We start from the raw sequence: 17,096 nt of genomic DNA, 5'->3' as shown, positions 1-17,096 counted from the left end.
AAAGTGTTGACATGTTCCCCGCCCCCTGCAAAAAAACCCTAGAAATACCACCTGGAGACTCAGAGCTGTAAATGAATGTGAAAATAAATATCCTCCAAAAGATTTATTAGCATTTTAAAACTTGTTTGCCAGTGTAAAAAAAAAAGTCATCTGTTGTACACTGGACCTCCTTGTACTAAAATAAAGTAGGCAGCAATTAAGGTGTCAGTGGGCTACGCTTGTCATCCTAGACACTGAGGAGGTTGAGATCAGAGGACTGTGGTTCAAAGCCAGCCTGGGATGGAAAGTCTATGAGACTCTTCTCTCCAGTTAATGACAAAAAAAAAAAGCCAGAAGTGGAGCTGTGGCTCAAGAGGTAGAGGGCCAGCCTTAAGTGGGGGGGGGGGAACCCAAAAAACAGGGACAGCATCCAGGCCCTGAGTTCAAACACTGGCACTGGCAACAAACAAACATTAAAAAAAAAGTACCACAACAATTACACAAGAAACAAAAGGACACAAGGAGCTAGTGACATATATATGTGTGTGTATATATACACACACATATATATGTACACATATAAATGACCTTTTTTTTTAACATTCTTAGAATCCCTGCATTCAGGGAAGAAAAGAAATAAAGGAAGCCCATTTTTGTACACAGAGCTTGCAGCTGAGGAAAGTATGTCTTCTATATGCCAGTCTCAGTTCTACCACCCAATCATTATCCCTTTGTTTTTCAAAATCATCACAGAAGCTAGGGGATGGCTAAGACTCCAGGGCCACCATCAACCAAAACCCCACCAGGGCTTTGGGTGGAAAAAAACAGGACAATTCCATGGCCTCTGCCAATCTGTTCCCAAAGGTGGATCCGTGAGGTTCAACCCACACCCAGCCCACGGCTGTTCGCCTGCTGAAGCAGAGCTGAGAGCAGAGCCGGTCTCACTTAGTATCTAATGAGGAAGGAGTGAGGCCCTTGAGCTTGAACCCCTCCCAGACCGTATGTGTGTGTGTGGGGGGGGGGGGGGAGACAGCCACAGTGCACAGCAGCACATCAGCTGTGCTGGCTGGGGGTGGGGTCCCCCTCCTCGTCCCCGGGGAATTTTTACCTGAAGTACCCTGCACCACTGTCCCCAGGACATTTTAGACAAGGAAGAGAGGGGAAGTGATTGCAAGTGCCCCACAGCCTGCCTGGAGGCATTTCACAGCTCGGGAGGTAAAACTTGGTCTGTCCTGTGGTTCCTTCCAAGGCTTGAAACCCAGAGGAAGAGATGGGTGTGTGTGTGTGGGGGGGGGTGATTTACTCCAAGCGCGCAGGGACCCTGGGGCCGGGCCCCACGCACCCCTCCCTGTCCAGAGGACTTGGGGGGGGACAACCCAGGCGCGTCTCATTTGGAGAGCTTTTGTTGTTGTTTGTTTCGCAAGGATGGTAGAGCGGCCACCCCCCCCCCCCCCTCGCCCCGCTCCGTCCCGGGCCGTCCGTCCCCGGCGCGTGGCGGACTCCCGGGATGGCGTCCCGTGGGTTGCCCGGCTCGCGCGCGCGCGCGCGCTGCCGGCGGCGGCCCGGGGCGGGGTGGGGGGGGGCGGTTGTGGCGAAGACGCGCGGCGCGCAGCCCGCGGATGAGCGGGAGCGGCTCCCGTGGGCGGCGGAGGCGGCGGCGGCAGCGGCAGCACGTGGGCGCCGTGGGTGCCGCGCGCTCGCCCGCGCCCGCCGCGTCCTCCCCGGGAGCCGGAGCAGCAGGCGGCACCGCGCAGCCCGCCCGCCCGCCCGCGATGAAATCCTGGCAGCTCCTGGCCGTGGTGGGAGATGCCCTTCAGGTACGGGCGGGCCAAGGCGCGCGCGCGGGAGCGAGGCCGGGGCGGGGCGCGGCGCGGGAACGGGGGGTGCGGGGCCCCCGTGGGGGGGGTGAGGAGGGCTGTGGAGGGGGGGCGAGCGTGAGAACTGACATTCGGGGCTGCCTGTGTCGGAGGCGCCGCCAGCCGCTGCCCAGCCTTGGCGCAGGGAAGGTGGCGGCGCGCGCGCTCGGGCCGGGGTGGAAGGAGGCAGCTGCGTGCGCGGCTTGTAAATGGGGCACGGTAGGTGATGCCCGGCCCCGCCGGGGCGGGGGCGAGGCGGGAGGTGACGCCCTCGGAGGAGCCCGGAGCTCCCCGCCTCCACTCCACAGAAAGAGCCTGGGGCCGGGGCGAGGGCGGGGAGCCCGGCTCGGATGGATTCGTCCTCGCCCAGGGGGAAGTTGGTGGGGCAACTTCATGGCGAACGCTGGTGGTGGACGGGCGATAACTTCGTCCCCGGGGAGATGGACTCGCGTGCAGGGGCGTCCCGAGCAGCCGGGCCGGGGGTTGGGCTTGTTTCTTTGGTTTTGTTTTGTCTTTTCTTTTCCTCTTCTGTTTTCCTGCCAGAGGCGCACGGGTGTTGGCAGGCGAGGGTGAGGAGAGCGGTGGCCGGACGGGCCGTGCCTTTGCAAAGTTGCCACGCGGCGTGGGGGGCGGTGGTGGTGTGCGCATGCCATGCCGAGCGCGTGGCCGTGGCGTGTCCACCACGCCGCCCGCGCCTCCTCCCCGGGGCCCACGGGGGACCCATCGCCCCGACCAGTACTCAAGACCATCCGCAGCCCCGGGCTGTGGTGCTCTGGGGACTGAATGACAGCACACGGGAAGGCGCGTGCCATGGCGGCTCGAGTGCGCGTGCGTGGGGACATGGGGGGGGTCGCTGGCTGGGATTTTCATGACACGCCAAGGGCTGCACACTTCATGGTCCACTCGGGACTGTCAGCCGACAGAGGGGGCCCAGGGGTGTGTTTACCTCCCGCCGCGGGGGGACTAGCCATTCCCACTCGCAGCCCCCCAAAGCTGGGGCCAAGGGGAGTTAGGAATCCAAAAGAAAGTTCCCGGGGCCTAGCTCGTCAGTGAAGTGTTGTCAGGCGGCTTGCTGGGAGCCTGCCTGCCACCATCGGACATCCTAGGGGTTCACCACTGCTCACCTGCCTCTGTATTTATTTATTTTCAATATCCTCTCTGGTCTCCCAGAAACAAATGCAGCATTTACTCGAGGTAGCTTTAAAAATAAAAAAGATGATGTGATCCCCCCCCCTCTCTCTCTCTCTCCTGCCCAGTGGCCGGTTGTTTGCCTCAAGACCTACATTTTCTTTTTTTCCTGAAGTATGTTGAGAGTATGAGCCAAGAAAATGAACATGGGGCGATGGTGGTGGAGGAGGAAATCTCCTCTGCGAAGTGCCCTGATCAAGTTGGTTGAGCCCTGCACTGCCAAGAGTTCCCTTGCTGACGTCTGTGTACCCCGATGTTTGGGAGGAAGAACAGTGTGTATAGACTCCATAGCAGAACTCTGCTTCATCTTGACTGGATTAGACAGAGCACGGACAGACCAGGGAGACAGGACCACTTCCAGGGAAAAATGGTGGTGTCCAGGGGCCGTCTCTCCCCACCTCTGTTCCTTCCTTCTTTCCTCTGTCCAGTTTTCTTCTCGTAGGCCATCCTTATGTTCATATAGAAAGCTTTCACGTATTTCTTGTTATTAACAAATGTTTTATACACTGAAGGAGAATTGAATATCAACCTCCCTCCCTCCATCCCTTCTTTCCTCCCTTCCTCCCTTCTTTCTTTCTCTTTTCCCTCCCTTTTCTTTCTCTCTTTCCCTCCCTTCCTCCCTCCCTCCCTTTCTTCCTCCCTCCCTCCCTTTCTTCCTCCCTCTCTCCCTTCTTCTCTCCCTCCCTTTCTTCCTCCCTCTCTCCCTTCTTCCCTCCCTCCCTCCCTCCCTCCCTCCCTCCCTCCCTCTCTTCCTTCCTTCCTTCCTTCCTTCCTTCCTTCCTTCCTTCCTTCCTTCCTTCCTTATTTTATAAAAAGTACACATTCAAACAGGGTGATTTAATTTTAACCAAGGTTCTTCGGAAATATTTCTATTCCAAGGAAAGACCTGAGTTTTTTTTTTTTTTTTTGCCAGTCCTGAGCTCAGGGCCTGAGCACTGTCCTTGGACTTTCTCAAGGCTAGAGCTCTACCACTTGAGCCTCAGCACCATTTCTGGCTTTTTTTCTGTGTATGTGGTACCGAGGAATCGAGCCTGGATCTTCGTGCATGCTAGGCAAGCACTCAACCACTAGGCCAAATTCCCGGCCCTTTTTTTTTTTTTAACCACCAAGTAGAATGAGAGTGTCCTTTGTCACTGAGGATTTTATTAGGCTAAGTATCTTCTTCCATCTTCCCATTGTAATCCTGTCCTTTGGGCTTCTTGTTTGTCTCTAGTACCTGTCTTACTTTGAGAGTGAATTCCTTTCAATATGTATTTACTCGGACCTAGTTGAAATAGCCAGCAGTGTTGACTTATCGATTGGCTTGAGCATAATAAAAATAGTTCATTTCCTTTTCTATCTGAGTGTGTTTACCTTTGGTTTTAGAAGGATAAGCTCATTATTATTTTGTTTTTTAAATCTCTTGTCTTCTCTCTTCATGAGGAGTATAATACAAATGTTGAAGTAGAGCTCAGGTTAAGGGAATTTTGCAAACATTTCCTTCCTCTTGAGTTCCAGTTGGCATCTTCCGGCATGGCCGAGGGTGAGGAGACACACCTTGTCTGCCTTACATCATGGCTGGAAGGCATGGTACCTGTGACCCACTTGTCCTGAGGTTAGGATGGGAGCTCCTCCCCCTCTTGGGGGACATTTTGGTAGAGAATCTGGGTGAATAAGTCGCTGCGGAGATAATAAATACTCGATGCGCCGAGAGGCAGTCGTGCCGACTTGCGTGTGGTTTGAACGTTTCTGTCTAGTTTTCAGCCAAGTTGAAATACTAGAGAAGTGGGAAGGGTGCGCAGGAGGGAGTTGAACACTCCTTGGTGCTCATGGACGAAGCTCGGATGTGTGATGCCCAGTGCTCACTGCCTGGAAGGCCACATGTGTTCATCTCCACGGCATCGGCGGGGTTGGGGTGGAGGAATGCCTTCTGTGAAAGTCACCCGAGTGGAGTGAAAGTGAGATGTGGATTCCATCTTCTGCTGCCTTTCTGACAAGACAGAAAAAAGTGAGTACTAGGGAGGGGAGGGCCTGCACCCCTGACGGTTTTGCACTTCAGACTTCATTTTGGCAGAAAGCTCTCGTTCTGAGGACGTGCTGGGCCTGTGTCCCTGTTGCCGGATGTTTACTTCTCCCTCACTTCCTTTTCTTTCTCAATGGAAAAGTGGCTCGCATTGTGAGTGCTAGAAACACAGAAGCAAGGGAGAGAAGGGGGAGCTTCACCATGAAGCATTTTAATTTATTTGAATGAAATCCAGTAGCAGCAGCCAGAGTGCCAGTCCAGGGAGTTCAGCATGCTTTGGTACTGTAGACAAACAACTCCATCTTGAAAACATCAGTCAGCTCTCAACATACTAGTGCTTGGCTTGAGAACCACTTGTGTATTAAATTATTTACTAACTGTAATGTTCCGAGCAGTTTTCAGGGTTTGGTTTTTTTTTTTTTTAAGTTTATTAATAGACGTTTCTCTGAAAAGTTGAGTGGGCTTTGGGTGTGTGTCTATGTGTAGCCCAGAGGGCCGAAAGCGCTTGTGTCAGCGCTAGCAACTCGGTTTCGATTCAGCAAAACTAGGTTATGAATTCAAGCAATTAAAAATGACAAAGAGCCCAATTTCACTGCCGAGATTAGCGTGCTTCCAATTTTTCCTGCTCCATAAAAATTTCAAAGTGTTCGTTTCTTCACTTGTATAACCTATGGGGTAGCCAGGGATGGTGGGGGGAGGGTGCCCCCTCCTGCTTCCCCTCTGCTCATGAGGTCTGGGGACTTTGATGTCCCACACAGAAGGAAATGGGGTGAATTGAGTGCGGTGAATTATTGTGTGTTTGTGAGTTCTGGCTGCATTGTCTAGGCTGAGATGAAAGGCCTGGGATGAAGAAGAGTGGTTTGTTCTCTCATGGATGGCTGCTCATCTCTCCACAAGCCTCCATGGAGGGCCAGATATACTTTGCATATGGAAGAAATAGGACATTTGGCTTCCAGGGTTTGTTGTGAAATTGGTAGACAGGAAGATATTTCGACAGGGAGAGAGGAGGGAGAGGAATAGGAGACAAATCATATATATATATATGTATATATAAACTTGTATATATGAATCATATACATATGTGTGATATTCACGTATCTTTCACAATGATGGTTGTGTTTTCAACTCTCTGTTTCATTTTTCTCTGCTTCTAACAAAAGACTAGAATTTTAGATTTATGCTCCTCCCCCCCTTGTTTTTTTGGTCATGGGGCTTGAACCCTGGGCTTGGTTACTGTCCTTCAGCTTAAGGCTAGTGCTCTACCACTTTGAGCCACATTGCCCCTTCTTCACTTATTTTTGGCAGTCCTGGGGCTTGAACTCAGGGCCTGAGCACTATCCTTGGGCTTTCTCAAGGCTAGAGTTCTACCACTTGAGCCACAGCACCGCTTCTGGCTTTTTCTACATTTTGGTACCGAGGAATCAAACCCATGATTTCATGCATGTTAGGCAAGCACTCTACCACTGAGCCACGTTCCTAGCCACATTTCTTTCTTTGCCAGTATGACGTGGGTCATTTTGATTGACCTGGCTGTTTTCACGATATCATTCCATGTGAGGTCCAGCAAGAGCCTGGACAATGAAATGTTCATTGCTGGCTCCCTGGAACTAGAGTCCCACACCCATGGCTACACAAATCATCTAGGAACTGCCCTGAGATGTTCTGCAGGGCTTCTATCCCCTTCATGAGTTCATAACTTTCTTAGAAAATTTAGTGGCAGGCTCGGTAATGTAAATGAACGCTTAAGTAGCAATTCACTGCTTGCTTACCACTGTCATAGCAGGCTGCTTTAGCCGGAAACCCCTGCGGGGTTGCATACATGCTACTGGGAACTTCAGACTCGAGACGTAGGTCCGTGCACGTGCCTTTCCCAGGTGCTCACGCATCTAATGGCAGCCTCCTGAGAACTTGAAGAGGTTTCATCGCTGCTCCCAGCCCTGGGCTTCATTTAACTCAAGGCAGACCACAGATCTGTTGTGATTATCTGACGGAGAAGGGACCGTTTTTAACCCACGTGGCTCTGTCTTGGTGGCACTGTGAAAACCAGGAAAAATGGCTGTTGACCCACCCTACCCCAGACCAGGGGCCAGTGCAGGATGCTGGCTGGACCATTACCATCTCTGTGTTAACTTTCAGGCCCAGTGAACTCGCATTTGAACAAAGAAAGCAGAGAGCAAATCCCATTTCAGAGCTGTCAAAAGGCTGACGTCGGAACCATTACTGCCCAATGTCCTGTTTTAATATAGTCCATCGAATTGGCTCTGTGAAATGCCTGTACTGTCTAAGTGCTAGTTCAGGAAATAGCTCAAAATGAAACCGGAATTTGTGGCTCAGTGGTAAAATAAATGGGAGCAAATACACATCTTCAAAACTACCCAGCAGGGTTCTGAGCTGCTATTACTCAGAAATAATAACCTTTAAATTATATATGTAAACTATATATAACTAATTTTATACATAGCTTTATGTAAGACACATACACATTTATTGTTTTAGCTTTTCAATCAGGTTTTTGTCTTCAGCAGTTGTACAAAGGAGTTGTCAGCTTATGAGTACAGTGTAGCTTGATCAACATCAACCCTTTCAACATTCTCATCCATCCTTCTCCTGCTCACCCCTTCCCTCTTCTTAACTTTGTAGGATGTACCTTGGATTCTTTTTGGGGGGTGAAGGGGAGGATCCGTTGTGGGGTTGAACTCTGGGCCTGGGCACTGTCCTTCAGCTCTTCAACTCAAAGCTAGTGCTCTACCATTTAGAGCCACAGCACCACTTTTGATTTTCTGGTGGTTAATTGGAGATAAGAGTCTCACGGACTTTCCTCCCAGGTTGGCTTGGAACCGTGATCCTCAGATCTCAGCTTCCTGAGTAGCTAGGAGGCCGGCACGAGCCACCAATGCCCAGCAATCCTCACATCTTAAATGTGATCCTGATTATATTAATGAAGCTGGCTAGAAATAAACCTCGTGTGACATTGAAAGAGTATGTTCAGCAAGAGGGGATGGATTATTTCGAGTCTGATTTGTGAACTTTCCCCAGCAAGTTCACATGCTGGGGTTGCCTCCATCTTTTGAGAATTCCAGGCCTCCTGCTGTTGACAATGAAAGGCACTGGGCTTTGTTGTGATGAAGTGAGGTGATTCCTCAATGCACAGAATCACCCATTAGTATCCAGGTGTTTGCAGGGAGCCATGCTCAGTGCCATCTCACAGCTGCTCCTTACAGCAGTAGGGACTCCAGCAGCTCTATGGGGTGGGCTTCCTCGGTCACCTGATTTTGGTGAGGGGATGCTGAGTCTTGGGTGGCTTTTCTAAGTTTCCAGTGTATGGAAGATGTGGTAGTCAAGAGTAGAAGTTTCAGGACCTTGAAGCCCAGGTCCTGTTTTTGATCAAGTGTTACAGGAACCATTTTCCCCATTGTAAAAAATGAATCTCACATAGGGCAATTTAGTTGGCTCCCTCCTTTAGGACCAGTCTTCTTATCTAGGAGAGAATGTGTAGATGGATGGTTGTGTTGGCTAATCCACAGATGGATAGCTGGATAAATATATCATCGGTGATGCAGGTGGAAGATTGGCAAGGGGCAAGGAATGCCATTTTCACATAACTAATCAAGTGTGTGAACACATGCCACATCCATGGATCTGGATAGGTGTATGTCTATGAAAATATATGCAAAGCTTTCATTCCCATGAATGGAAATTATTAAAGAACATCTGATGAAGGCATTCATACACTGCTCACAGGACTGATCGGAAGTTTCTTAAAAGGTCTGTGCCCTCTGACCCAGCCTCTAGGAAGTCTGTGCTCAGTCACCTGAGCTTGGCTGATGCAAGTCAGTTTATGGCAGGCAGCCCATGTGCAGTGGGAAGAAAAGGCAAAGCAGAGCAAAGGCCTACAGAGACGGGATCAGAGCCCAACACTCAGTAATAGAGCAAGGCAGAACGGTGTGAGTGAGATCTTAAGTAAGCAAGACGCAAGACTCCAGAAATTTATTAGAGCCAGATGCTAGTGGCGCATGCCTGTTATCCGAGCTACTCAGGAGGCTAGATCTAAGGATTATGGTTCAAAGCCAGCTTGGACGGGCAAACCCAAGACTCTTATTTCTAAATTAACCAGCAAAAAGCCAAAATTAAAGGTAATAGAATACTCAGGTCCTGAGTTCAAGCCCCTCTATTGGCAAATACATCGATGTACTTGTGAGGAGGGAAAAAAATCCTAACTCTGAATGGGCTCAAAATCAAGTTGGGGCCTTAGTCTACCCTCTGGAAGGGACTGGCCAGGTGTTGGAAATTCCTAAAGGTAATGATTGTGACTGTGACTGTCATGGTTTGGCTGTGGGGGCAAAACAAATTCCCCTAATACCTCAATACTTATCATTCCCTGGAAATCCCATGAAGTCATGGATCTTATTCCTCTGGCTGCATGTGTGTGTCGGGGCTGTAGGCTGCCAGAACTTAGTATACTATTATTATTTTTTTTATTCATCTCTGGGTCATTTCATCTCCTGGGCCAGCCACATGAATGGCTGTGTATGAAAATTGTCTTCTAGGGGCTGAATATCCCACTGTGAAAGATGTTTACTGTCTATTTACGAAAACACTGCAATAACAAAACCCTTCATATGGCCTTTCAATTTGCTGTAAGGGCAGATAAAATATAGCTTTTTTTTTTTTATCTTGAGCTCAACTTCATACCTTGAGAGATTCAGCAGGCCTGACTAAGAATAATAAAACATTTCAGAGAGAAAGGCAGGCTGTGTCAGCTAGCTTCACAAGCCCAGGCCCCTCAGTGTGCTTACTGAAAGCACAGGAAAAAAGCAGGCATACTGTCCTTCACTCAGGTAGCATTAAATAGAAGATATCTAGTTTTGCAGTTTATTGAACAGTTTTACGTTGTGCCTAGATTTGATCTGATGATTTCTAATGAACCTTGCTTTTCTTAATGTTATCATACAAAGAGATGGCTGGCCAAATTTCCACCCTCCACCTTTGTTTACTTCAGATAATGTTTTCAATCAAAGCTTTCCTTTTTTTTTTTTTTTTGGCAGTACTAGGGGTTTGAACTGGGCTTTGTGCGCTTGCTAGGCAGTTGCTCTACCCCTTGAGCCAGGTCCTCTGTAAGCTTTTCTGGTTTTTGTTTGAGTTTTGCAGAGAAGACTTTGATCCTTGGCTCAGGCTGGCCTTGAATTAGGATGATTCTCCTACCTCTGCCTCATGAATAGCTGAAATTATGGGCATGCACCACCATCCTAGGTCCCTCAGTTGGAATTTCATAGAGAAACACTGTTTCTTTTTCAGTCACAGTTAGGAAGAGAGTGGCAGAGAGCAATTTCTTTCTTTTTTTTTTGGCTAGTCGTGGGCTTGAGCTCAGGGCCTGAGCACTGTCCTTGGACTTTCTCAAGGTTAGCACTCTACCACTTGAGCCTCAGCACCATTTCTGGCCTTTTTCTATGCATGTGGTACCGAGGAATGGAACCCGGATCTTCGTGCATGCTAGGCAAGCACTTTAACCACTAGGCCAAACTCCCAGCCCCAAGAGAGCAATTTCTTACCCACTCTTCCTCCCTTGATGGTAATGTTTGCAATGTGTGTACATTTGCCTCTCCACAACCTGGTCACACGTGCAGGTTCTTGTTTCTACCCCATGGAGACAGTTCCTTCCACACAGCCATTCCTTAACCAAATCTGTCTAGTGATCACTCTCCCCTGTCCCAAACCTCTGTCAACCCTGACCTTGGGCTGCTGTTTTCTAAAATTGTGTCATCTCAAGAATATTATGCAAGCCTGGTACTGGTGGCTCATGCCTGTAACATCTCAGGAAACGGAGGTCTGAGGGTCTGCCTTTGGCGTGCACATTCTTATCTTGGTATGCCTCTGGACGTCACTCTTCTGGATCAGTCATATCCTAAGGCTCCTTTAACCCCAGGGAACAAACCTGGTTGACCCCTCACCCATGGAAGGTGATCCAAGTGACTCAGCCATCCTCCACCCCATGTGGCTGCTGGGACACTCTGGAGGGGGGGGGCAGTTTTCCAGTCCTGGCTTGCATTTCTCAGGGGGGAGTGTGTGCCCAGGAGAGGGCACAGGTGATCTTTGAGTCATTATGTGCACCGTGGTAGAATTTCACAGGTGGCACCTGAGGGAAGTTGCTGCCAGCTGTGCACTCTCAAGGTGAAAACAGGGAAATCACCAGGGTGTCTTCATGCTGATTTGTACATAGACGTAGTGCCTAGCATGTGGTCAGGATTTCCAGGCCAAGGTGTGTCCAGGGCTGTTACGAAAACATGTTTGTGCTTGTGGCAAGGTAAGTGTGTGCTGCTACTGTCGCCTGTGCATGGAGAAGGTGGCACCCAGTGCTGAGTGGCTTGCCTGCGGGGCAGTCAAGGGGCCTTGAAAATCCTTCTTTTTTCTTTTCTTTTCTTTCTTTTTTTTTGTTGTGATGAGTGTGTGTGTTGATATTGGGTCTTGAAATCAGGGGCTGGCATTGTCCCTTAGTTCATTGTTTCGAGGCTGACACTCTACCACTTGAACCACAGCTCCACTTGTGGCTTTTTGCTGCCTACTTAGAGATAAAAAGAGTCTCACAGACCTTCCTGCCTGGACTGGGTTCAAATCAGGATCCTCCAGATCTTGGCCTCCTGAGTAGCTTAGGATGACAGGCATCGGAAAACCATGGAAAGGAGTTCCTCTCTCCACTGCCCTGCAGTGCTGGCTCTTCCACATACCATGCTCTTCCTGAGCCCTTTCCTTCCATCCCAATCTCTACCAAGGTGAGGACTCAGTGGCTGGCCGTGTCCCCTCCCCAGCAGGATGACAGGGCTCCCATTTGTAACACAGTGCACATGGCTGCTGTACATTAGGCACTGCCTTTGCCTCTCTCCAGAGGTTTTCCATATTTCCGCCTGACTTAACACCCGTGCTTTGTTGTGAAGCCATCTATTGCATTGACAGGATGAAATGTTGCAGACAAGGACAGGCGTACGGGCGTGGAAAGACTCCCTGACATGCTGACATGGTGGTTCCGGGAGAGCCATGGGAGAGATATGTGGTCTGGTGGTGCCATGGGAGAGGGCAGGAGACCTGGCAGTCGAGGCAGAGGGGATTGGTGGTATATTTCTACATGCATGTGAACTCCTATTTCTTTGTAGAAGTTGATCCTGTGATCCTGGATGCAATTCTTCTCCTGTGCTCCAGCAGAGCACAGTAAGGCCACAGTAAAGTCACCAGCACAACCATGTTCATTGCAGTACTAGTCACCGTTCAGTACTTCTATTGACCTTTCTGGCTTTGATTTGAACCATCATCTCAGCAAGTGGTGGTTTTGTGCCAGGCCCTCCACTCCTACTATGTTGCTAGGGTAGCTGGATTGTTTCTAAACAACAAGAGCTATGTCTCATGGAGCCTCACTAATAGAGTAACAGTTACACAGGAGTCAATGTTTGTGGTCCATTTGAACATGTCTGCTTAGGTGGGGAGGATGTAATGTTGTCACTCTGCCATCTTGCTGTTTGCTGAGCTAGGCTCAAAAGAACCAAAGCAAGTGCCAACACCGATGCGCTTGAGGACAGCAAACTAGCTGAAAGTACAGTGTCCTGGCTACTTTGAGGATCTGGTTCAAAGCCAGCCAAAGCAGGAAGGTCTGTGAGGGCTCCTTAGCACCAGTTAACTACCAAAACAGCTGGCAGTGGGGTTATGGCTCAAGTGGTACAGCATCAGCCTTGAGTGAAAAAGCCAAGACAGAGCGGTCTGATTGGCCTCAGCATCAGTACACACACACACACACACACACACACACACACACACACTCTGGGTGAATATAATAGATTAGGCCAGAGCTTTCATAATGTACTAAACCTTGGTAAATTCAAGTAATAATCACATAATCACATCTATGATAATTGGGTAATGTTTTCAGAGTCATAGTGAAGAAAGAATTTCTGCCTGCTAATTTATCCCTCCCTGTCCAAGCTATGTGGGCAATTCTGTTTAGCATTACAGCTCAATCAATAAGCCGAGGAAAAGCAGCACCACCCTTCTCTCTGATCCCCTGAATAAAATATCGACACAAGGGTTACACAGGGCAAACATCCAGAACGCAGTACCCTGGTGCCCATTGCCCTCCACATGTCCACTGGCAAAGAAAGCGCCTTGGCATGGCTATACAGGGGTGAAAGTAAATGATTCCCATTCTGTGGCCAGGTGACAGGTTAGTAATTAACTTATGTCTCCTCCTACTGTTGTGTTGATCAGCTCCATGGAGCACTTTTCTGGGCGAGCTGTTAGGTGGGCATCATTTTTTTGTTGTTGTTGTTTACCTTGTAGGGGCAGAGGTTGGTGAAAAGTGTCTCTGTCCTGGTGATGAGAAATCAGTTGGCTGTTCGGACATGATTTTTCCATTCTTCAAAATGATACGGTGATACAATGGCCTTGAAAACTACCCTGGAATTAGAAAAGCATAAAGAAATTGCCTTTTGTGCACTAATTGAGCTATTATGCCCATTTTTCTTCGAGGGTACTTTTTAGCGCATAGGCATACCAAGAAACTAAGTGTAAGTTGTGCACACACTATGCTGGTCCTGGGGCTTGAACTCAGGGCCTGGATGTTGTTCCTGAGATTTTCTGCTGAAGATTGGTGCTTTTCCTCCCTGCCCCAACCCTCCCTAGACTAACTTTGAACCACGGTCCTCAAATCTCAGGCTCCTGAGTAGCTGGGATTATAGACATAAGCTGCTGGGGAAAAATTAATTAGGAGGAGGAAGAGGAGGGGGGGAGGAGAAAGTGGTGGCGGCCGTGGCGGCAGCAGCAGCAGCAGCCACCACCACTACCAACAAACCTGTAGTGTGTTTTTATTTCCCCCTCCATGGTAGGTTAAGTGACCATCAGACAGCCAAAGGCCACTGGTATGAGACTGGTAATAAGAGCAAGTAAAGCTTTTCATTTTGATTGGACTGGGTATATTTTTCATCTGCCTCTCCCATGTGAGCCATGATTCCCAGACAGAGTCTTGTAATCTCTCCTGCAGTGGGGATGATCCAACTTAAAAAATCAATAGGGCATGAGGTATTTCAAGTTCTCATTATTGTAATGTGTCAACATCGCTTCGACGACCCCTGAGTCCTATGCCGGCTGGTTTTCTTCCCGATTTATTGTGCAATCTCATAGGGCAAACTATAATTTCACTTAGAATCTGAAAGTCTCCATTTATGGCGTGGGCCTCTGTGTCCAGGCACGGAGAGACGTTTGAGGGTGGCCAATACCTGCTTATGTTGCTTACAGTTGAATGATGTTGTCACCTGGTTAGATGACAAAGGAGACTGGCAAAAGGATGTGGTAAAGGTGACACCTGTGGACAGGTGCCTGTTCTGAGATGAGCTTGTCCTCCCTCCCGCCTTCTTCTCCTCCCTCTCTCCTTCATGTCTAGCTCCTCCCATACGGGTGGATGCGGGCATTTTTCCAGGCCTCTGTTTGAGAAGACTATCAGCACTGACTTAGAAGCAGGCTTCATGTTTTCTTTGGTCAGCTCTTTCTGGAAGGTGTGGCTCTTCTGGGTTCGGAATGTGCTGGATGGTGCCCTTCTCCGGAGTCTGCGGGGAGGTGTGATTTCTAGAGCCGAGGGTGAAGCAGCCTTCTCCTGCTGGGGTCTTGTAAAAATAGGCTCGTTCATTTTGTCCCTCGTTGGCAAAGTAACCAAGAGCTTTGTGGAAAACTCCAGTAGGAAGATCTTCAGGTTTTGTACATACCATGGATCAGCGTGCATACAATTCTGTTCTGCAGATTGTGGATGCAGAGAGGAGAGAGAGAAGGAGAGAGGGAGGGTGAGGGGAGGGAGATTGGGGAAGAGGGAGAGGGAACAGGAGAGGAAGAGGGGAAGAGATCATCCCAGAGGGTATTTAGTAAATGCATCTCTGATATTATCAACTTACCAGTAGCTCAATGAATCTAAAATGCATCTCCAGGCCTCAGCGCTGGCCTGCGGGTTTGACTGACCCACACAGGTCAACCTTCTCAGAAATATGATTAAGCACCTATCACAGACACTCTGTAATCCTCGGAACACAAGAACCTTCCCTCCCTCAAGGAAATTAACATGGAGCCCTGGAGAAGAAACAAGCTAAGGAGCAACAGAAGTGCAGCAAATGGAAGTGCAAAGTGGCATGGAACCCAGGCTGAGCCGTGAGACACTGCAAACACACAGCCCCGTGCTTCCATTCTCCTCTTCCTAGAGATCACAAGCCAGACGTTGACATGTGGGCCGAGGATAAGTCAGCATTTTGTGGTTGATCTTGTACACAAAGGTGATTGTCTTCTATCTCAGCCCACAGGCCTCCAACCCCAGGTCTTCTGTGCCCTTTATGTGTGTGGTTGGTATTGCTGACTCAGTGATGAAGCTCCCTCTTCTTGCTGCTCTTCCCACGGGAGCCTCTGTCATTTCGAGAGGTACTGGTGGGGGACATGCCAGGCATATAGGAGTTGCCTGCCACTGTCTCCTTGTGTCTCATCTGTGAGAAGGTCTCAAAGAGACATGCCTTTTTGATCAGAGCCTCTCATCTTGCCCTGAGGTACAAATTAATTTCCCAGGTGTTTGTTGGGCTTTGCACTGGGGGTGCCTCAGTGGCTCTCATGTTCCCTTTCACAGGGTAGAAACAGGGGCTCTTGGTTGGCTCTGGGGGTGATGCTTCTTGATTTCCCAGCCACTCTGGGCTTGTCTTCTGGAGGGACACTAGGGAGCAAGAAAGCTGGTGTGGCTGCTGTGGCAAAGCTTGCATTCTAGCCAAGGGTGTGCAGCAATGGATAGGACTGTCTCCACGGCTCAGCAAGGTCACATCTCCGAGTCCTTGACTGTCCCTGGCACGTAGGAGAGGCCTGTGGTCATGAGCAAGAGCACGGCAGACAGTGAGGGTGCACTGGAGGCCAGTCCACGAGTGGTTCCTGTGCACCTGTGCATGACACATTTTCCATTTCAACACTTGCACCTCTTGGAGGATTTTATCTCTGCCACCGGACCCCTGGCCTTGCTTCCTCTAGGAGACAGGTGCCCCTGAGGGATTTAGCATTAGACATGGATCAGAGACCCTTCATTCTCAGTCTTTCTTTTTTTATTATTATTATGTCCTTGCCATTCTGGATGGGATCCAAATACTAACCAGAGCTGCGTCTGTGCCATTGTCGTTCTGCATTACAACGTGCACACTGGCCACTTAAACGATGAGGTAGGCCTAAATGTGCCATGATAGAACGATGAGCAATATGAACTCAGCGCGGGTATTAATGTGAACAGAGAGAAGTAGAAAAACACTTATCCCACACTGCGTCTGGACTATGATAACATTTGCATATGCCGATTTATACTGCAGGATGCCTTGTTAGGTTCTGAAAAGATGTAGGAAGAACTCGTACTGTGATTGCTTGCTTGCTAGGTAGATCCTCTACCATTTAAATGATGCACACCCTCAGCCCCTTTTTACATTATTATTATTATTATTATTATTATTTATTAAAATAAGGTTTTGCTTTTTCTGCATGCCTGGGCTATGGTCTTGCCTCCTTGAGGATGGGGTAGGTCTGTATCACCAGGCCGATGGTTTGAGAAGGGACCTGTGTAAACCGGGATGGTCTGAAAGCCCGATCTTCTCAACCTCAACTACTCACATCTGTCAGATTATGGGCACAAGCCCTGGATTCCTGACACAAACTCAGGGGAAAGACTGAAACTTCATGGCAGAAAGACATGGGTATTTGTTGCGTGTCAGGTGAGAGCATTCCTTTGTTTTACCCTGTGTCTTCACTTGTTTCAGTAAGAGAACCATTAAGATGAATTTGACCCCCAGCCCTCACACTGCTTTTTGGGGGAATCTCTCCTCTACTTGTCTAGACTAAAAGCCCAGGATTATGCATCCTGCTGCTCTCCCTGCCTGCCGCACAAACATCACCTAGCTTAACACAAAATGCATCCACCACCTCCCACTTCTCTGGCTGGGCCACACATTCCCTCCTATGTTGTTTCCAGCCTGGCCCATGCAGGCCAAGGGAAGGCGGGAGGAAGGAAGGCAGGCCAGGAGAATGTTGACTGGCCT

General features: G+C 49.3%; 1 protein-coding gene across 14 annotated transcripts in view; it reads left to right on the top strand.

Moving 5' to 3' along the window:
• Rbfox1 (RNA binding fox-1 homolog 1) overlaps positions 1-17,096 on the top strand; it is an 825,209-nt gene that overhangs the window by 94,229 nt on the left and 713,884 nt on the right. For 2 of the 14 annotated variants that reach the window (XM_090324593.1, XM_090324588.1), the window contains exon 1: positions 1,745-1,796. The exons of 11 other annotated variants lie outside the window; for them this stretch is intronic. In XM_090324593.1, the coding sequence (XP_090180719.1) occupies positions 1,752-1,796 (45 nt within the window). In that variant the 5' untranslated portion in view covers positions 1,745-1,751. Of the gene's footprint in view, positions 1-1,744; positions 1,797-2,035; positions 2,055-17,096 lie in introns of those variants that run through there. One more of the 14 variants, XM_090324603.1, reaches the window with a different exon arrangement.

The sequence above is a fragment of the Megascapheus bottae genome, chromosome 36 (assembly GCF_031878675.1).
Source record: "Megascapheus bottae isolate mThoBot1 chromosome 36, mThoBot2.hap1, whole genome shotgun sequence".
NCBI lineage: Eukaryota > Metazoa > Chordata > Mammalia > Rodentia > Geomyidae > Megascapheus > Megascapheus bottae.
The sequence above is the reverse complement of the archived record's forward strand: the minus strand, read 5'-3'. Positions and strand labels throughout refer to the sequence as shown.